The sequence below is a fragment of the Nematolebias whitei genome, chromosome 11, assembly GCF_014905685.2.
Source record: "Nematolebias whitei isolate Nwh7 chromosome 11, NemWhi1, whole genome shotgun sequence".
Classification (NCBI taxonomy): Eukaryota; Metazoa; Chordata; class Actinopteri; order Cyprinodontiformes; family Rivulidae; genus Nematolebias; species Nematolebias whitei.
In genome coordinates this window covers 41,994,087-42,015,918 of record NC_056508.1, presented here as the reverse complement: position 1 = coordinate 42,015,918, position 21,832 = coordinate 41,994,087, and the positions used below count along the sequence as shown (strand labels likewise).

General features: G+C 39.4%; 1 protein-coding gene across 1 annotated transcript in view; it reads left to right on the top strand.

The window, feature by feature from the left end:
• The window catches only part of itchb (itchy E3 ubiquitin protein ligase b), a 33,443-nt gene that overhangs the window by 8,769 nt on the left and 2,842 nt on the right, over nt 1-21,832 (top strand). Inside the window, exons 4-22 of the mRNA XM_037685015.1 lie at nt 5,685-5,809; nt 6,589-6,723; nt 6,895-6,937; nt 7,028-7,206; nt 7,288-7,534; nt 8,652-8,747; nt 9,267-9,441; nt 12,316-12,385; nt 14,147-14,231; nt 14,380-14,508; nt 15,278-15,350; nt 17,152-17,223; nt 17,472-17,560; nt 18,122-18,281; nt 18,390-18,523; nt 20,127-20,267; nt 20,477-20,597; nt 21,176-21,280; nt 21,659-21,755. Coding sequence (XP_037540943.1) covers nt 5,685-5,809; nt 6,589-6,723; nt 6,895-6,937; nt 7,028-7,206; nt 7,288-7,534; nt 8,652-8,747; nt 9,267-9,441; nt 12,316-12,385; nt 14,147-14,231; nt 14,380-14,508; nt 15,278-15,350; nt 17,152-17,223; nt 17,472-17,560; nt 18,122-18,281; nt 18,390-18,523; nt 20,127-20,267; nt 20,477-20,597; nt 21,176-21,280; nt 21,659-21,755 — 2,276 coding nt within the window. The remainder of the gene's footprint in view (nt 1-5,684; nt 5,810-6,588; nt 6,724-6,894; nt 6,938-7,027; nt 7,207-7,287; nt 7,535-8,651; nt 8,748-9,266; nt 9,442-12,315; nt 12,386-14,146; nt 14,232-14,379; nt 14,509-15,277; nt 15,351-17,151; nt 17,224-17,471; nt 17,561-18,121; nt 18,282-18,389; nt 18,524-20,126; nt 20,268-20,476; nt 20,598-21,175; nt 21,281-21,658; nt 21,756-21,832) is intronic.

Here is a 21,832-nt window from a genome sequence, read left to right as displayed (position 1 = left end):
GTTGAAGGGATGTTTGACCTCAACGAGTTACGAGGGAAGTCAGCACTTAAGGACTTACTTGACATGGCTGTCTACCAATACTGGTGCAGCATAACTCAAACTGAGAGTAAAGGTTGAACAGGTTGGTTTGATCAATAACCACATCTTTAAAATGGTTTAAGAAAATAAAAATAGTAGGTGGCTGCGGTAGCATGGTGGTCAGTGCCGTGGTCTTGTAATCCTCCGGTTGCAGTTCGAGCCCAGGTTGTGTCAGGAAGGGCAACCTGCATAAAAAATATTGTCAAAAATTTTATGCGAGTTCGCTCGCTGTGGCAACCCCTGAAGAAGGAAGTAGAAATAGTAAAACGGCATCATTTGTTCGCTAGTGTCTCATTGGAATGCTTTTAAAAAGACAGTTTGGAAGTTAAATTTGGAAAGAAGTCTTTGAAAGTACTGCTGGTTGTTGTAGTTGGCATTGTGCAACATAACCCCAGAAAACTGTTCAGACTTTGTCGTTTGGAAACACCAAAATAGACTGAGTAAAATTTCTGGTAAAATAATGTTTTTCTATATTTTTCCTTTCTGCAGCTTTTTTTTTTTCCTAATGAGTCACCATGTGTCAGTTTTGAAGGTCTTCCTTCTTTGTAGCGTTGCTCAGAGACCGCTGTTGATTGTATGAAACAGAAATGGTTATTTTTACATTCACTACATTTTTCCATAATTATTTTTACTCAACGATTTTTGGCCTTGTAGATGAAAATTGTTTAAGCAAGTTACAAATCTAGGATTGTGGTCAAAATATGTTAGTACCTTAATATTTTTCATGTTTTAACTAAAAATGTATTTTCTAAATTTACTATCAATGTATTTTTTTTGTTTATTAGCAGAATTTGTATTTTAAACTTTAGCAGTCCGTAGTCACTTTTAACAAGCTTTTTGCATGTTTTGTGGTAGTGAACCACTTCTTTGCGTCTCCTTTCTCCAAGTTTTTAAGTGTAAAAATGTTTTTAGCTTCTGCTTCGGACTGAAGAGAATTCAGACTGAGACCAGTCTACCTATGGCTTTTTTGTTGGTAATCCTTTTTGACCAATTTGAGTAAGTTTTGAATAACTTGTTTGCTTGAACTGTCTAATTGCCAAAGGTTTACTGATTTCTTATAAAACCAAATTGACAAATATGCTTTATAAGTAAAAATTTCTCTCTAATACTCACAGGGCCAGTCTTTGAACAACCAAGAAGGGGTCGTCCTGTGAAGTCCACCTTATTAATCTGTTTAGTAAAAAGCTTTTAACAAGCATTTCAATGGTCAGATTCGATGCATTTCATAATTTTTTTTTTTAGGATGCGGATCCTTCCATCTGCATAGAATAAGTCTCCTGGCTAGAAGAGAGCCAAAAGTAATTATATTCCTCTCACACTTGCAGATGGATGCATCCACAGGGGACACCCCCAAACATTGAAATGAGTGGTGAATGGGTACACAGTTTTTCCACATATCCCAGAGATATGTGCCCGTAGTTCAGTGCCAGTTTCAAAGTGCTGAAACAATAACAGGAGTAAAATCTAATTATTGACTGTCTGCATTGAAAAAATAAAGTCAAAATAAAAATTGTTAAAACGAAGCGTAAAAACATTTAAAGTGACCCAGCCACAGCTTAGACCTGAATCGTAAGAGCTGGAGATCATTCAACAGGAGACATGTGAATAACTTAAATACAGGATATATACACGTATCGTTAGGAGCTTTATTAAACGTGTGATGGTAAATTAAGACCTCACCATTATTCACTGACAGAAGATCTGGATCATTTCTAACATGTAATGTTCTATTATTATATTTTGTTTTCTTATAGCGTTACCAGGTAGAAGACTTGAATTAATGCAGATCAAAACAGACAATTTTTTTAAAATCTTGTCTCTATTTCTTAATTTAGAGTTCTTTCAAATCTAAAACATAAAAAAGGGGGATTATTCAACAAGTGTTCACTAAGTTTTGATATTGACTCCGTGCCTGACTCCGCGCGATTTATGCGTGTGAACTATAGCCGAACCGAACTGATGAGAATAGGAGCGGATTTGCCACGAAATATAGCAGAAATCAGCAACAAACTCAAAGCTACGCTCGGCAGAATGCAGATCTTAAAGTCATCTACCTGGAAGCTGCAGCAGAGGCGTTCCAGCGGGCAGAAGAGGAAGCGCTGCTCCCGGCTTAAGAGGAGAGGATGCCGGGCGGGGGTTATGGTGAGGCTACGAGCTAACGCTAAAGCCGGTAAACTCCCCATGCCGTCTCTCTTTCTGTCGAACGTCCGCTCGTTGGACAACAAGGTGGATTTACTTCGTCTGAGAGCGGGCGCCTCAGAAGAGATGAAGAAGTGTGCAGTGCTTTGCCTCACGGAAACGTGGATTACAAGTGAAACGCCGGACTCAGTCTTCCAGCTGGATGACAGACTTTTTTTTCGAGCGGACCGCTGCAGCGAGCTAACAGGGAAATCACGGGGGGGCGGAGTGTGCATTTACGTGAGTAAAAGTTGGTCCACGAACTGTACTGTTGTAAATAGCTCATGCTCGAAGGCTTTGGAGCAAATAACAGTGAAATGTCGGCCACATTATCTACCCCGAGAGTTCACAGTGACTTTTATCACAGTTGTTTACATTCCTCCGGACGCTAATGCTAATGAATCACTACAGGAGCTTCATGATATCATCAGCTCGCTGCAGAACAAACACCCCGAGGCTCTTTACGTTGTAGCTGGAGACTTTAACCACGTGAATCTAAAGGACTGTCTCCCAAGCTTTAATCAGCATGTGACGATTCCAACACGTGGAGACCGCACGCTGGACCGTGTTTACACGAACGTAAAAGATGCATACAAAGCCGAACCCCGCCCCCACCTAGGACTGTCAGACCACATCTCAATCTTCCTGGCTCCTGCTTACATGCCCCCGCTGAGACGCTCCAGACCGGTACAAAAGAAAGTTAAATGCTGGATCCAGGACAGTGGCCCCATACTGAGAGATTGTTTTGATCAAACAGACTGGCAGGTTTTCAGAGAAGCTGCTGAAAATGGAGGTTCGCTTGATCTTGACCAATACACATCCTCAGTACTGGGTTACATTAGTACATGTACTGACACAGTCTCCACTATCAGAAATGTTAAAAGCTACCCAAACAGAAAACCTTGGCTGAATGCAGAGGTGCGTACCCTGCTGGAAGCCAGGAACACTGCCTTCAGGTCTGGAAACTCAGAGGAGCTGAGTAGGACAAGAAAAGAGCTGGTTGCTGGTATTAAGAGGGCCAAGGCCACATATGCAAAGAGGATCGAGGGTCAATTCATCTCACAAGACCCTCGGAGCATGTGGAGGGGCATTAAGTGCATAACAGATTATAAAGGAAGGAGTGAACAATGTCCCAAAGACCCATCTCTGCCTGATGCCCTCAACAAGTTCTATGCACGCTTTGAAGACCCGAACAGACCACCCAGCACCAGACTCACCTCACCACCGGATGAAGAGCATCTCAGCGTGACCTCAGCAGAAGTAAGGAGTACCTTCAGGAGGATTAATCCGCACAAAGCAACTGGCCCAGACAACATCCCCGGAAAAGTGTTGAAGGAATGTGCTGATCAGCTCTGTGAGGTGCTGGCAGACATCTTTAACACCTCACTTACCCTGGAGACAGTTCCCACCTGCCTGAAGACTGCCACCATCATCCCAGTCCCAAAAAGCTCTACAGTGACTGGTCTGAATGACTATCGGCCAGTGGCCCTCACCCCGATAGTCGCTAAATGCTTCGAAAAACTGGTCATGACTCACATCAAAACAACCATCAACATCAACGAGGACCCTCATCAGTACGCATACCGTGAGAACCGATCAACAGAGGATGCAATCTCCTCTGTGGTCCACACTGCGCTCAACCACCTGGAGCAGAAAAACTCTTACGTCCGTATGCTCTTTGTGGACTTCACATCCGCCTTCAACACCATGATCCCCCAAACCCTGATGGACAAACTATCCACACTAGGACTAAGCCCCTCCATCTGCAACTGGGTACTAGACTTTTTAACAAACAGACCACAGTTAGTGAGGATCCACAACCTCTCCTCCTCCACCATAACCCTCAGCACTGGCTCTCCTCAGGGATGTGTGTTGAGCCCCCTCCTGTTTACTCTGCTCACATATGATTGTGCAGCTACCCATCCAGGCTGTCACATTGTAAAGTTTGCAGATGATACAGCGGTGGTGGGATGCATCACAAACAATGATGAGTCCAGCTACAGGCAGGAGGTGGAACACCTGGAGAGCTGGTGCAGAGAGAATAACCTTCACATCAATGTGAAGAAGACAAAGGAGATGATTGTGGACTTCAGAAGGAACAAAAACACCTACACCCCCCTGAACATAAGAGGATCTGCGGTGGAAGTGGTCTCCAGCTACAAGTACTTGGGTGTACACATGAATGACAACCTCAGCTGGAGCAACAACACCACCAGCCTGATCAAGAAAGCTCATCAGAGACTCTACTTCCTCAGACGGCTGAGGCGAGCTGGTCTGGGAAGCTCAGTCCTCACCTCCTTCTACAGATGTGCAGTGGAGAGCATCCTGTGCTCCAGCATCAACGTGTGGCATGGAGGCTGCACAGCTGCAGAAAGAAAAGCTTTGCAGAGAGTGGTGAAGGCTGCACAGAAATCTGTTGGAGTCAGTCTCCCCACCATCACAGACATCTACACCTCCAGATGCAGGAAGAGGGCCACCTGCATCATGAAGGACCCCACCCACCCAGCACACACACTTTTTGCCCCACTCCCCTCAGGAAGGAGGTTAAGGAGCATTAAGTGTAGAACCACTAGACTGAGGAACAGCTTCTACCCTGAGGCTGTTAGACTCATGAATCTCTAACTAGAATAATCACTGTGAAAAACCATATCATGTTGTTGCTGATCTGTTTCATGTTGCTGCTGATCTGTTTCAATGTTGATGTGTTCATGCGTGCACATCTGCTCACAGACTCATGTTCATGTTTGTGCTGATGTTCAATGTTTTATGTTATGAGTGCTTAGTGTATATTTAGTTGATGTTTTTCTTAGTTCATATCTTAGATGTTGTTACTGTTTTTCTTATACATTTTATTGTTGGATGTAACTGGGACCCTGTGTACATAATTTCGCTCCACCACATGTACCACATGAGGTGCGAATGACAATAAAGAAACTCTGACTCTGACTCTGACTGACTCTGACTAAGGGATGTAATTGGACCTCAGCTGCCATGTCTTTTCTGAGGGGCACTGATGTTCTGAGCTAAACAGCTGCCATGGTGGTGGATATAGATACTCTGTGTGTCCTTGAGTTGCCCCCAAATTTATTATTCAGTTTGCTTTTAGAACTACACAAAACAAACTAAAAACTTACTTATTGTTCATTTAAACACTGTTGCTTTTATTTGATTTTTTTAAAACCAAAATGTTTAAATTTAATTGATCATAAAAGTGTCACATTTTAGGATGCTCTGAATTATTCTTGCTTTCATTAATTTATATTAAGTTTGTAAAACCTGATTCAATTGTTACAGAAGAGCTGCACTAGTTTCTCCTCACAGGATAAAGACTAAATATAGAAATAGTTCTTGACGCTTTCCTGAAGCAGACTGACAAAAGCTCATTGTTTATTTTTGGAGGAGAATGTTCTAACCATTTGTTTCAACAGGATTGTGACTCCGTTCAGCAAACTGGTGTTTCGCGTGTGGAGCCACCAGACCTTAAAGTCAGATGTGTTGTTGGGCATTGCCACGCTGGACATGAGTGAAATGCTCAAGTCCAACGACATGAAAAGTGAGTAGATCAAATTCACATGGCTATTAAAATATTAAGCGCCTTGCATTTAACTTGATTTATAATCTGCGTACACTTTAAAGGACAGTGTTGGCTAACAGTGAAAGTTGGGCAAATTGAAGCTATTATTTTTGTCAATTCAGAGAGCTCAACAGGACAAAAACAGTCCAAACATAAATCAGGTTCTAGTGACATTTGTACTGTTGCCTCATCTGACAGGGAACCAGAGGCGATAGTAGGAAGGATGGCTTGAACTTTTTCCCTAATTAAAGTAATTGTAATTATAAAGAATCTCATGAACTTATCACTGTTTATTAGGATACATGGTTCAACAGAGATAGGATTTTTCATTAGATAGTAGCAACATTTGTTTTGTTTCTCATAAATACTTCATTCAGTTTCAGTTCCCTGCCTGGTTATATTCCAACAGTAATAATGATGGAAAACAGGATACAAACTACAAATTGCACAATTATGATAATGACTTATTAGTTCAAATTTTGCTTTGATGTGAAGGTTTTGTGTTCATTGTAAGCTCTTGCTTATTTCAAGAAAACAACATTCTGCCTGTTCCAGAGCAGCTGAGCAGTCAGTGCTTTGTTGTTCTTCTCATTTATTTTCATCATTTGTTGTAATTCAGTTTAATGTGTCTTCTGAGCCAAGCCTAAGTCTACTGGTATTTTGTTTTTCCCATCTTACCTGGGTGTGAGTGTTGGCTTCATTAACTTCAATCTGTACGTTTGCTTTCCTTCCCCTGACTGTGTGTTGTCTCACTGTAGTTTCAGAGGTCGTGCAGAGCTTACAACTGTTCAGTGACAGAGACCAGACAGATGTGGTGGGAGACCTGTCTGTCTGCCTGGACGGCATGGCTGTGGACCCTGAAATGTTTGCCTCGGCTGAAGCTGACCGTCAAAGTGAGTCATGGTGGAGCCACAAGAACTATTTGTCTGTTCTTGTAAAATATTCTTGTTGGGAAATATAACTTAACTTTTCAAAAGGTTTTAGTTGCTTTAAAGTCACAGTGCAGACACACACGTTTGTAGAATCTTGGTTTGTTAAACTCATTTTACTGACCTGTTTTTCAGGTGCAAATGGGGAGTCACAGCCTAATGGGGATAATTCTTTAAGGTACCGTTTACTTTCCGATCTCCAGTAGTGGTTCATTTGTGACACATGTCAACATTTTCCTCCTTTGGTCTTCTCTGTCCTTCCTGACAGGCCAAGTCGGGACAGTTCTCCGTCTGTGAACGGCATCGAGCACAGATCTTCTCCCAGCGTCCAGAGGACTCAAAACAGAGGGTCCCCCTCAGTGTCATCAGTGGGGACAAGGCCCATTCGACCACCAAGACCCTCCAGGCCTCCTCCTCCAACCCCCCGCAGACCAACGTCTTCACCAGGTAAGATACTTGCTTGACTAAAGCTAGTTTGTCATTATTTCTCATTAACATCAACAATAGTCTCTCTGAATGTTTCCTCAGCACCTTCCATCAACGGCTCTGGTTCAACAGATGTTAGTGACAACCAGTCAGCTTCAGATACTCCAGTGCAAACGCCGGCCTCGAGGCCCTCATCAGCTGCAGACTTAAGCCCACCAGCGTCATCAGACAGAAATGCCTCTTTAGCTTCCGGCTCTGGAGCTGCAGCAACCAGGCAGCCAACCAGCACCGTCACCCCATCTGTTCCTCCCAGAGTACCAGCCACCGCCACCGGACCTTTACCCCCTGGGTTTGTTCCTATTTTGTAATGATTTCAGAAGAACTTGGTGAGTCATTAAAATGAACTTCATCTGCAGAAACTACAGGAAGAGAGAAGTTAATGGGTCACTTGTAAATGCAAAAGTTTTTTTTAGAAATTATTGGTTTTGAACATCCAGTACAACCTTTAGATTCAAAAGTTTTTACTTAAGCCAAACAAAACTGCATCAATATAAAACTCCTTGGGGATATTTTAGGAGATTAAAATACCAAGTCAGCTGAGAACAAGTATGAGCCTGAAGTACCAACAAGTAGCAGCACCCTCCTGCTTGGCAGCATTTTTAGGAAAGTGTGACATTTTACTGAGTCATCTTTGGAAAACTGTACAGACGTGTCTACACATTGATTTCAGCTGTGAGTTTGTTGTGTATCAGATTTTTTATTGTTTTGATGTTTAATTATCAATTTTTTTTCTTGTTTTTCTACTTTTTACCATACCTTACCACTTTATTTATAAAGCACTTAAAAACAGCATCAAGTCCAACCAAAGTGCTACAAAAAAAGCAAAGGACACAGGAGAAAATACACAGATCCAAATAGATAAAGATAAAAACTAAATGACTAACATTATAGAATACAGACAAGTTAAAATCAACTCACGCAGAGTCAAAAGCCAAGGAATAAAGGTGTGTGTTTAAACTAGACTTAAAAACTGTGAGGGAGGGAGCCTGCCTGACTCGCAGCGGTAAATCATTCCACAGTTTTGGACCCGTCACCTCTGAGCTTAAAACGAGTGCCTGGAGCCAATAGAAGCATATGATCTGCTGACCTCAGTGAGCGCTGCATATGGCTGCAGCAGATCAGCAAGATAAGAGGGACAGAACTGTTCAGAGATTTACAAACATACAGAAGGATTTTAAAATTAATTCAAACATGAACCAGGAGCCAGTGAAGGGAGGCCAGAACTGGAGAAATGTAATTTTTAGTCTAAATTCAAGCTGCTATTCTTTTCATATTGCTTCACTGTTTTTGTCATTATGACAGTTTTACTGTTTCTTTGTTTCTGTTTTAACAGTGGTTTGTTTCTTTAAGGTTGAGTAAAAATTATGACCCAAATATGTTTGTTTTTCTTGTTGTCCTTTCTGTAGGTGGGAGCAGAGAGTGGATCAGAACGGCAGGCTGTATTATGTTGATCATGTCGAAAAGAGAACAACATGGGAACGTCCTGAATCACTTCCTCCTGGGTAAAACCTTTTCCAACAACTTGTATTAATAGAAGTATTATAAATACAGTTATTCAAGGAACTTGTTTTTGAATCCGAGTACTGTCAAGACCCAAACAAAGTCCGTTTTCACAAGAAAGTATGAAGGTTTAATCTCTCCCCGCGACCTGACTTTGAAACGTGCAGCTAGACAGATGACTCATTCTCTCAAAAAATGTATTGTCAAAAATGTTTTAAAAGTTTAAATTGAATATTTTTAAATGAACATTGACATTTTTGTTAGGTGGTGTAAAAGTCTGACCAAGTTTCTAAAATCATAAAACTTTTTACCCTAAGTCAGATTGGTTTTCTATTCATTCCAGTTTTCATCATAAATACAGAAACTCTGATGTAAAACATTTAAATGCTCGTGATGACAGAAGACGAAGTGAGGAATATGAGTTTAGCTCAAATTTAAATAATTTTATTGCACATTACAATTGTTTTTATATTTTTTACAGCCCTACCAGAAATCGTTGTTTTCCTTTTCTACGTCTACAGATGGGAGCGTCGCGTTGACCTGTCGGGTCGGGTCTACTTTGTGGATCACATTACTCGAACCACCACATGGCAGCGCCCCACAATGGAGACTGTGCGTAACTACGAGCAGTGGCAGCATCAGCGCAGCCAGCTGCAGGGCGCCATGCAGCAGTTCAACCAGAGATTCATTTATGGGGTAAGACTTCCTCCTCACCAAGTGATGCTGAGTCCTAACGTGGGCGTTACTGAACAAATGTCACCAAAATGGAGAAATGGCCTTTTGGGTTTCCTGCTTGAGCATAAAGCAGAAGTGCTTCCTGGGTTAGTTCTTTAAACAAACTCCACTGATCCTAAGCTTGTGTGTCGCATCGGCAGCAGGCCTTGTTCACTCAACCTCAGGGACCTGCAAAGGACGTTATGGGTGTAAAAGTTTTATAACGTATGCTGATGCTGGTCCATAAAAACCTTTAAAAGTTAATAGAAGACTCTTAAAATGGATTCTAAAATCGAAGCCTGTGCAACTGAGTTACCAAGGGTGTAACACGTAGATATTCGAATGACTAGAAGCCTCATTGAAGCTGAAATAATCTGCAGATGACCCAAGGAGGCTTTGCTAAAACAAGTTAGATGCAATAACTACGATGGGAAGAAATAACAGCGCATGACTAACAATCTTAAACTCAGAGCGTGATACAATGGAAAATAACTTGGCAATGTTTTAATTAATCTAAATCATCCATCCATTCATTCATTAATTATCTTTGCCCGCTTCTTACTTTCTGGGTTGCAGGGAGTCACTGGTGCCCATATCCAGCAGTCACTGTGTGAGAGGCGGGGGACACCCTGGACTGGTCTCCAGTCCATCACAGGGACACATAGAGACAAACGAGACAAACAACCATTCACTGTCTCACACCTAGGGACAATTTAGAGTTACCAATCAGCCTAACATGCATGTTTTTGTTCTGTGGGAGGAAACCAGAGTACCCGAAGAAAACCCATGCATGCCTGGAGAGAACATGCAAACTCCACCCAGAAAGGCCCAGGATTCGATCCAGCAACCTTCTCGCTTAGAGACGGTAGCTCTACCAAATGCGCCACCATGCCACCCTAATCTAAATTATGTTTATCTTAACCTTAGTTTATCCTGGCACTGCTTATAAGTCCCAGTGTAACCATGCTGTTCCATCATCTCCGATATCTCTCTGTAAATGCGCTCATTTCTTGTGACGCCTTCCAGCTCACGCTTGAATCGTCGGCCAATAAAGTTAGGAAGGTCTGTGCATCGTTATTGGTCCACGGCACTATTTTTGGAGTTTCCGTATCAGAAATTAAAATCTAGACAAAGCACATACACAACACGATCAGAGAGTAAATGTCAGTTCAGTTGTAGTTTGCAGATATTTGCAGTTTTGCTTGGCGTGTCATTCAGGGTGTAGGTCCACTGGCCAGTCAACTGCTGCTGTCTGCTTACGTCAGTAGTCACCATGAAGCAATTCGCTTGGAACCATGAACAAGGTGGTCCCATAAACTGGGCTGAGTGGGGGTGGGTACTGGTAGTGGAGAGGCTCTTAACTGGTGTAGTGTGGTGCAGAACCGATGAGAGTTAAGACGGTGGCAAAGCGCCATTAAAGTAGCCACCCTCAGTCCTTCACTTTTGACTTTTCTTCTTTTGTCTCCTGACACGTTTCTCTCCTCGTGGTCTTTGACTCACAGTAGCACAATTTCTGCCAGTCCCCTGTCAACAGCACCGGTGGCGGTCGTCGTTAACCCTGGTTCGAATGATCCGGTTTGGTGTCACTTAGGTGAAACTTGCATTAGTTTTTGCAAAATGTTTTACGTTGGATGCCCTTCCTGACACAACCCTCACCGTTTACCTGGGCTTGGGACCGGCACAAGGGATACGCTGACTTGTGCTCTCTAGGTGCTGTTGGTTTTTTTTTTTTTTTTTTTTACAGTACAAATTAATCCATTTAAATTAACAGCAGGATTGTATAAATGTATATAAAACTGAGCAATGTTGTAGACCATATACCCAAATGGAAACAGTAGAAAAAAAACAACTATGTAACTGTTGTGTATTAGGATTTGGATCACAGAAATACTTTTAAAATTTAGTCCAGAAACAACAAAAATCTGGAAACATAAATTAAATTTATCTTTTTTTTCCCCAGTAAGTTCATAAACATGAACAACAGTTCAGTAACAGATGGGTAAAATAAAAGCTTATAGAAAGTTATGTGGTTTATCACATAGTGGAATTTTTTTTAAATAACATTTCTGAACACCAAGCTAAAAGCACTTATGGTATTTTTGATATTTAATAGTGCATAATGTCATTATAATATTTTAAGACTTGCAGAGAAATTCCCGCTGGTAAAAGAAAAATCTGAGCAGACATGTTGAATTTTATATTTAGTGCATCAAGCAGCATTCCTTTTAAAAAATGTTGCATGTGTAAAATTCACTGCATTTATGGATTAAACAAAAAACTTTAAATCAATAAGATATATATCCGAGACGTCGTCTTATTTCTCTGGGAAAGAGTTTCAGATGAACTGTGGTGGTTTTTATTCTCCTCTATAGTCCTCCAAAAAGATGTGCCTTTATTTTAAGATCTCCATGTTTTGCTTTACCTAAATGAAATGCATAAAAAGATTTAGAGCTCTTACTTAGTTCATCTTACATCTTCAAAAAAGAAAATAAAACAAATATTTATATAAAGTGTTGTTTTACAGCATTGTCTCCCAGTGTTCATGTTCTCTCCTTTGGTCTTTAAAGCAGACTGGAACAATTTTCTGTTTCTTTTGGGTCAAAAATGTCGCCTCGTTTGTTTCCCACCATAACCTAAATCACTCAGCGATCTGTCTCTCACACACATGGTCTCCCTTTTCACTCATTCCTTTACAGATTTGTTCCCTTTCGGGTAATATGGGACCATCTTCAAGTCACAGTCTCTCATGTCGTCTGGCCTTTCATTAATTTACAAAGAATTTTGAAAAGTAGCTCAAGAGGAAAAACTTTTCTTTGGTTGGTTTTTGTTTTAACTAAAGTATTTTCATCTTTGTAGGTTCCAGACCAGGCCGCAGCTAATCAGAATAAGGAGTTTGATCCTCTTGGGCCACTGCCACATGGTTGGGGTAAGATTATTAGGATTTTTATTATTTAATGTTAGAAGCTTTTCGCCAAGTCCGATTTACTTTCAACAATAGTTTTCAGTGCGTAATTCAAACGGTATAATTTCCTTTCATATGCGTCATAGCAGTCTTAATAATAACTAACATCCTAACTCGAGCATTTCCAGATCTTAGAGTTCAATTTGAAATAAGTTGAATGTCTGTTTACTCAACATGAACATGTTGAACATGTTTTTCTGTGCTTTGCTGTGTGTTTAACAATTAGAAGTTTAAAACTGCCACAAAGTAAAAACACAAATTAAAACAGCAATAAATCTGTCAATTAGTGCCAACAATAAATGTGTAAAGTGTGACAATTTGCTCAAACTTCCTTATCCTTTTATATGCGTATTCAACTTATTACCCTTTGGGGTCAACCAGATTCAAGATGGCTGCCACAGACGATTGACCTTGGGAAACACAGAATTGTCTATAACTCAGTTTTACAGATATTTTGCTATAATTGGTGTCGTAGTAGCTGAGCATCATATCCAACATATACTCGAGCTCTAGACATTGTGCAAGATTTTTACTTAACACTTCGGTGTTAACCATTAAACTTGGCATTGTCTGTTAGCAAAATGTCTACATAACCTCTAAACAGATTTTAATGAAACTCAAAATAATTTTTAGATGTACGTCTAAAACTAACTTATCTTTTGGAATCAACCCAATTCAAGACGCCGCAGCGAAGCTTGTTCAGCCTTGTTGTTTTTAAGTGCTTTAAGTGTTAAGTAGGCCTGTCGCCTTAAACAATAAATCAATTTATCGCATGATGAATTAAAATGATCAACCTCATTTTCATTTATTGGCATTGTCGTTTCTTCGTCTCTCTCTCTTTCTACTGAAGACACTGGATGACAAAAGGCTCAACTCTGATGTTCTTCACTGACCCCTCACTTTCTCTTTTCTCGATAAAATCTCTTTTAACCGTCCAAAATTGTGTTTTTGGGCTCGTTAAAAGCAGCTAAGATGATATGGTATCAGAGAGTCATACTTTGAGCGCTGACTCACCTTACAATAATGCACAACAATAGGGGTACACCGAATGCAGTTTTCTGGCTAATCACCAGTCTCTAAAAAGCCTGATCTGCTGATTCCGATTTTGGCTGTTACCGAGTTTGTTTTATAAGCGACACCGTCAGGTGTTATAAGGTCACAATGCACCTTCAATTTTCCAGTCTTATTTTATTGAAAAACATACCCTTGAACAATATCCTAGAAACAGTACAAACTTGTTTTAACTGGCCATGAGGTAGTGCTCTGAAATATAAATGAAGTTTAGACAATTTCTGTTAAACTACAAAAAATCTGTAAAATCGGTTTCTCATGCAAGTATCGGCTGATCTCCCAAAATTAAGGTAATTGGGGCCAATTAATCTGCTGGCCGATTTATCGGTGCACCCCTACACGACAATAAACTTAACAGTGATTACAAGGTCGGACCTGCTGAGCGTCTGTAGTTATCCAGTTAGTTTTGAAATACGCAGTTAAAATACTGATGTTTACAGTTCAAACAAAGATAATAACATCACAATTTAGATATCAAATCTACAATACATATTTTTAGCATTTATTGCCATATGAATATATATTTTGATGTTTAAGATTTTAAAGTTGGCAGTTTCAGTCCTTTTAAAAGGTAAACTAAAAGAGGTTGAATGGATAACGAATCTAAAAATGAACTAATGGACTAGGTGACTGGCTGTTTTATTGTCTTTTCAGAAAAAAGGACAGACGGTAATGGCCGAGTTTATTTTGTTCATCACCCAACACGTTCTACACAATGGGAGGACCCTCGAACTCAGGGGTTAGTTTGTGTTTGTAAACTCCACCAGCATTAGTATCAGCTGAGCTTTCCTTGTTTTTCTATTCATGTTTTTTTTCTTGTATCTTTTTTTTTTTTTTACAAAAATAAAAGTGTCTGTGTGCAAATATTGGTCTTATCTAATTTTCAGATTGTTGAATGAGAAGCCTCTTCCAGAAGGCTGGGAGATGAGGTTCACTGTAGACGGTATTCCTTATTTTGTGGACCACAACAGGAAAACTACCACCTACATCGACCCTCGCACTGGAAAATCCTCGCTGTACGTTTTTCACCCGTTTTCTGGTTCACTAAAATATCTTACACCCTCTGAGAGTCGTGTTGAACACAGGGACACGAAAATCATTCCATTAACAGGAACCTACATCTGACCCTGTTGTGTTTTTATAAACATAAATATGTTTTAGTCTGGGTTTAAAAAAAAGATTTTTTGCAACTATATCCAAAAAAAGTAAAAAAGCCAGGATTAACTATCAGTAATAGTTTATTTTTATTTATTGTGGCTCATCAGAATTTACCCTGAAGCGTTAATTAAAATGCCCGTAACTGAAGTAGTATTGCAGTCGGTGTGGGCAGTTTATAATATCTAGCGTAGTACAGTATTACTATGTATAAGAACTTGTAACAAACACATTGCTCTGATATAAGTAACGAGGAACCTTCAGCTTAGTTTCAGTCATTTTCTCTCACTAGCTTGTGAGTTTTACGTAGGTGTAATTACTTTGGTTACTTTTATGTGGTTGAAAAACTGGTTTGGTAAAGGAACATTGCAACGACGTAATATGAACTGACTACAGTAATATGACTGTGACTTAAAACATCTGTCCCCAGATGCTTTGAATGGTTTACACCTTTTCTGGGGCTGATGTATTATAACAACTTCTTGTAAAAACATTTCAACTTAATTTAAAATGGTAAAACGTGTTGGTTCTAGATAACAGTACATTGTAGTGTTGGATACTAAGATTTTAAAATGTTATTTAATATGCTTTAAGATTTGGCATTACATTTCTCTCTTTTTGTGGCCACAGTGAAAATGGACCGCAGATCACCTACGTACGAGACTTCAAAGCTAAAGTTCAGTACTTCAGATTCTGGTGCCAGGTGAGAGACATACTTATATAAACATCATATCAACATAACTTTTAATTACCAGACTTTTTTTGGGTTTGGATTTGGATTTCATCAAGCTGGACATAAGTGACTGTTATTTTATGAACCACTGGATGGACTTTATTGAAACTCTAAAAGTATTTATTAAATGTCTGTCTACAACTAACTTTTGGAGTGAACCCCATTCAAGATGGCTACCATAGCTCGGTGACCTCAGCAAACACAAAAATGAGTATAACTCCGTTAGTTTTACAGATATTGAGTTAAATTTGGTGTGAGTCATCTTCATCATATAGTTTGAGTGCTAGGCCTGTCGCAATAAACAAATCAATTAATCGCATGATAAATGAAAATTATCAACCTCATTTTCATTTATCGGCTTTATCGTTTCTTCGTCTCTCTCTATTTCTACTGAAGACACTGGATGACAAAAGGCTCAACTCCGGTGCTCTTCACTGACCCCTCCCTTTCTCTTTAAAATCCATTTTAACCGTCCAAAATTGTGCTTTTGGATCGTTAAAAGCAGCTAAGCTGAGAAGCTAAGCTAACAGGCCAAATTCGTCGAAGCTCCAAAATTCACAGTTGAAACCCGTGCCTTCATGTAAAAAGTTTTTCTCCACAAAAAGAAGCTGAGAACTTGTTTACTGATTTTTTTTTATTTTTATTAAAAGCTTTGTGTGAAAAATGCTAAAGAGCTCAAACCACATCGAGCGTCCGCCCTTTTGAGAACCAAAAAAATAAACAGAGCCAGCCCATGTCACTTCAAGGGGCCCCCCTCCCATTTTTCTTAGAGACAGGCTGCTCTTCCTCACTAGCCATCCCTTGGTTTAAACAGTCTTATACTGCCATCCGGTGGTCAAAAAAGGTACTACGTTCAAAATAAAATTAACCAACATTTCTTTTTAAATGTGACAATAATTACTAATAATTGTCAAATTTCAAACAATATTATTGTTTATTGCAATAATTTTGGAGGCAATTAATCGCCCAGCAAAATTTGTTATCGTGACAGGCCTATTGAGTGCTGCACATTGCCCAAGATCTTTGCTTAAAACTTTAACGTTACTTGTTGGGTCACTGTTCTCTTTGCAAAACTTTTTTATGAACTACGGGACAGGTTTTTGTTTAAACTGCTTGAAAGTTATAATTGGATCTACAACTCATTACTTTTTGGAGTCAACCCGAGTTTAGATGGTTGCCACATCTAATTTACTTTAGCCAGTGGCTAAAAGATGGCTAAAACTCGGTCAAATTCACAGATACTGAGCTAAAGTTTGAAGAGATGGTAGCTGATAGTCCTCTAAAACACATTGAGCAATAACTTATCTCAAAAGAGCTTGTCGTATCATGAGATCGCACTTAATGCCATTTATAAAGTTTGACCCAAGCAGCTGGAACTATTTCCATCATAAGATTATTGTAGCATGAAAGGCAGCAGGCAATATCAATTTCTTTAAGGAATGCTTGGTTTGGTAGTTGATACATACTTTTTTAATATAGCAAATATGTATTTTTAACCACAATGTAATACAAATACTGTAAAGTGACAAGGCTTTGAGTCTTTCAGTCTGTTCTTGCATATCTTAATTTTATTGGGGACATACTAGTGGGATTTGTTGAACAAAGAATAAACAGGAAGTGGGAAAAGAGAAATGGTAGACATGCAGCAAAAGTTCACAGACCAGGCTAAAAACAGGGTTTATAGTCCTTGTTGTTTTGCACTTCACTGGGGTGGAGCAGCATTGACTGTTGGGTGTAAAATAAATGTTTTCCTTGTTTTTTTTTAATCCAGCAACTGGCATTGCCTCAACATGTGAAGATCACAGTAACTAGAAAAACCCTTTTTGAGGACTCTTTCCAGCAGGTATGAAATCCACCAGTTTCCAGACGTTTTATAAAAAGTGTGTGTTGGTGAAACAGATAAACAGATGAGTGCAACAAACAAAATTAAGCTAAATGGGTAGTATTTACCAGTAATAAACCAAAATGATTTGTTTTTAAACTAGTTGGGATTACCATTTCCTGTTTTTCCTGTTACAATAATCACACTTGATTAATTAAGGAAGTCTGTTCTTTGTGTAATACTGTGATCCCACCTTCTGTCTGGTTTAGATCATGAGCATCAACGCTCAGGATCTACGAAGGAGGCTGTGGATCATCTTTCCTGGAGAGGAAGGCCTCGACTATGGAGGTGTTGCCCGGTGAGTTTAAAAACAAAGTTATTATTTTTATTGGCCACCCTTTGGCTCTGCCATTGTGTCTGGTCATGGGTAAAATGGTTCCCTCCACTCATCATGATCCGTCACCCTGTGCTGCCTGGTACAAGCAAAAAATAAATAAAATCCTACCTCTGTTCTTATACACAATGTAATATCTACCCACTTGAATATCTTGCACGAAAAATATCAAGGCCTACTTGCATTCCCTGTTCAATTCCAGTAAAACAGAAAGTACGAACATTCACTTTTCAAATCCCTCAGCGATGGTGAACATCAACGTACCGCTTGTTATACTTTGTGTCCAAGTAGACAAACTTTCTTTTATTGCTTTGGGTTGGTTCTTGAGCAGTTCTCCAACTTTGTTGTCTTTTATCTTTGAGCCTCCCATTCCGTCTTCATCCTTTCACTCGTGACATCATTCTGCAAAAACGCCACATCCAGCTTTAAGATGTTAAGCGGAAGGCGCTTCATTAAAACTATGGATTGTGCCTTTAAAAGGCAGTTTTTTATTATAAAATTTTCTCTTGTTGTTTTTTCTTACAGAGAGTGGTTCTTTCTATTGTCCCATGAGGTTTTGAACCCAATGTACTGCCTGTTTGAATACGCCGGTAAAGATAACTACTGTCTCCAGATCAACCCTGCTTCCTATATCAACCCAGACCACCTCAAGTATTTCAAGTTTATAGGACGTTTCATAGCCATGGTTAGTTGTTTTTCCTCATGTTGGACGGTTCAAAAATGGTTTTCTGATCCTTAATTCATTTATAAATTGATTAATGTCAAATAATTATACGTTGTCTTTATTCTTCAGTCACTTTTTCATGGCAAGTTCATCGACACTGGTTTCTCACAGCCGTTTTACAAGCGAATGCTCAACAAGCCTTTAACACTCAATGATCTAGAGTCAATAGATCCTGAGTTCTACAACTCCCTCATGTGGATCAAGTGAGTACCCCAAAATTATTGTGAGTTATTGAGCACAAAGCGTCAAAGTCCAGTACGAAAGAACAAAAAATATGGTTGGTTGGAGTAGATACATTTGTCTTTGTGAGTTTTCTTTATTTTAGATCTCTGAACATGGAAAAAACTTGAGTGATGTGGTTCATGCAAATAATAAGTGTAAAGTATTTACACAAGATGTCTGTCAACATGAAATCACAGACCTGAGTCTTGTAGATTAATGATCAGAACCAAGTGTATTATTTATATTTTTTATGGTGCTTTGAAAATTCAATTCAGTTTATTTATGTAGCACCAAGTCACAACAGACGTCATCTCAGGGCACTGAACAGAAACATTCATGTATAAAAATAATAATTTAACATTATTATCTGAGGAGCAGACTGCTTTGAGTTCAACTCCATCACAGAACTCTCATCTTGAGCGAGCATGAAGGCGACAGTGGAAAGGAAAAACTCCCTCATGAGGAAGAAACCTTTAGCAGAACCAGGCTAAGGACAAGCTTCGACCGGCTGGGTTTGAGAGGAACAGATACACAATGGCAGGTCAAGAATCACATGTTAAGATAGAAATCGTATCAAATGAAAACTATTCAATTGTAACAATTCATTTGAAGAAATTAGGTCAATTTGTCCTCCAGTAGTCTAAGCCTATAGCAGCATAACAAGCCCTAACTATAGGATATATCAAAAAGGGAAGTCTTAATCCCAGTCTTAAAACTGGACATGTGTCAGCCTCATGGACAGAAACTGGAAGTTGGTTCCACAAAAGAGGAGCCTGATAACTGAAAGATCTTCCTCCCATTCTGCTTTTGGAAACTCTAGGAACCACGAGTAAACCTGCAGTCTGAGAGTGAAGTGCTCTGTTGGGAAAATATGGAACAATAAGATCTGTGATATAAGATGGAGCTAGGTTGTTGTGGCCATTTATGTTGAATTTTTGTAAATCATAATTTCTATCAATTTAGTTTTCCTTGGGCAGTTAAAATATATTTTAGTTAACTTGGTAGCTTTTGGACCCGCCCATTAATTAAAGAGATTAAGAACACACCAGGGGGTGTGGTGATGACGGCTTTTGCTTGTCATATGTCCTGTGTGACGATGGGAGGTTGTAGAATGATTTTTTTTTTTTTGTACCACTTTTGAAAACCTTTTGAACTTTTAAGATGAGATTAAGTTCACTTTTGTTTTCATCCAAGTTGTAAGAGATTTTTTAGTTGTTTTGTCCATTTTTTTGGCTGGAAATAAACTACATATATTTTCAAACAATCAAGTTGGAAGTGCGTTCAAGAAACTGACCACCTGTTGCCACACGGCCTTTCTTGGAAAGTTTTGGTTTGTAACTTAGAAGGTCGCGACATAGGTTGTTGAGAGCTTTGTAGGTTAGAAGTAAGATTTTGAATTCAATTCTGGATTTGACAGGGAGCCAGTGGAGAGAAGCTAAAACTGGAGAGATATGATCTCTCCCACTAACTCCAGTTAAGACTCTGGCAGCAGCATTTTGGATCAGCTGAAGACGTTTTAAAGAAGTATTTGGACACCCAGATAATAAACCATTGCAATAGTCCAAAGTAACTGCTTCTGTTCAGGGACAACAACATCGAGGAGTGTGGCCTGGAGATGTTCTTCTCCGTTGACAAGGAGATCCTTGGTGAAATCACCACCCATGAGCTGAAACCAGGAGGAGGAGACATCCAAGTCACAGAGGAGAACAAGGAGGAGTACATTAAGTGTGTTTACTTGTTTGCTTTTTGCCTTTTTTAAATTTTTGTTTGTAATCAACTATTGAATATATTTTGTAGTGGGTTGTTTGATGGGTTTCTGAGTAAGAGTTATAGTTTAGAAAAACTAAACCTCCGTATTACTGTACCTTACATTGAGTTTCATGTGATAAGTTGTGTGTTTCTCTGTGTAACCCCACCACCACACTCACCCGTAGGCTGGTAGCAGAGTGGCGTCTGTCCAGAGGAGTGGAAGAGCAGACTCAGGCTTTCTTTGAAGGCTTTAATGAGGTCCTCCCCCAGCAGTACCTGCAGTACTTTGATGCTAAAGAGCTAGAGGTATGGTTAAAGCAGAAACTTCTAGTACACAATATACAGTATACTCTGAGTAAGTTTTATTCTGCCCCAATTTCTTCAAATTTTATTTAACGGAGGCTGATATTCTTAGAGAATAATCTCATTCTCAGTCTGTCAAACTGATTTATTTGAGGTATTTATGAAAGCTGAACACTTGTTCTTTATGACAGGCTGCTGTTAACACGGAGCCTAAAGATTCCAGTAATTTGTTTTTCCTCGTTTGTTTTGCCGTGGATACACATCGGGAGCCCTTTTTTGCCCAAGTGGTTCAGAGGTCAGAATTGTGTGGCCTAACAATAAAAAGAAAATCCTCAGAAGATGTTCAGCTACTAGACTGAAAACGAGTCTTTAAAAATCAGCCAAAGACTAAAGACAAACCTTGAAAGGTCTTCAGAAATATCACTGACGACCACTTAAAAAGAAAATCTCTGTTTTGAAGGAAAATATATATTTAAAAAAAGATAGCTCAAGGTTTTAGCACAATATTGTGTGTTGTGAAATGTACAAAAAAGACCTGTGCTTTTTAATTTATTAATTTATTCCTGTTCTGTCATTCACAGGTGATGCTGTGTGGCATGCAAGAAATCGACCTGGGAGACTGGCAAAAACACACCATCTACAGGCACTACACTCGGACCAGTAAACAGATCGTCTGGTTCTGGCAGGTCCGCATTAACCAGCACATTTAACAATTATTTTTAACTGAATTGCAGAAATATAGTATTTAAAAGACTTGATGAGATCATTAAAGTGATGCAAATCTCCGAGTTTATAAAACCACAATGATAATTGAAGCTGCTATTTAAGTTTTAATTTGAATGTGTGATGCACCCTCATTCGCTTCACTCTGGGCCCACGAGCAAGGTCCTCAACCCTCATCTGCTCCCTAAACAGGTCTCTTGAAAATGAGTTCTCGTGGCTCAATGAGACTACCTGTATAAATAAAGGGAAAATAAAATAATAAAAAAAGTCAAAGTGCAACGATATTATTTGATTTGTTTAGATCTGTATCATAATGATGATTCTGTTTTAATGTAATGCAGTTGGTAAAGGAAATGGATAATGAAAAACGGATGAGGCTGCTGCAGTTTGTAACTGGAACCTGTCGTCTTCCTGTGGGAGGGTTCGCTGATCTAATGGGTAAGAGTTACAAAACATCAAATTTTACATGCATATCTATCTGTCTGTCTGGATGGATGGAGATATCTCGATATAGA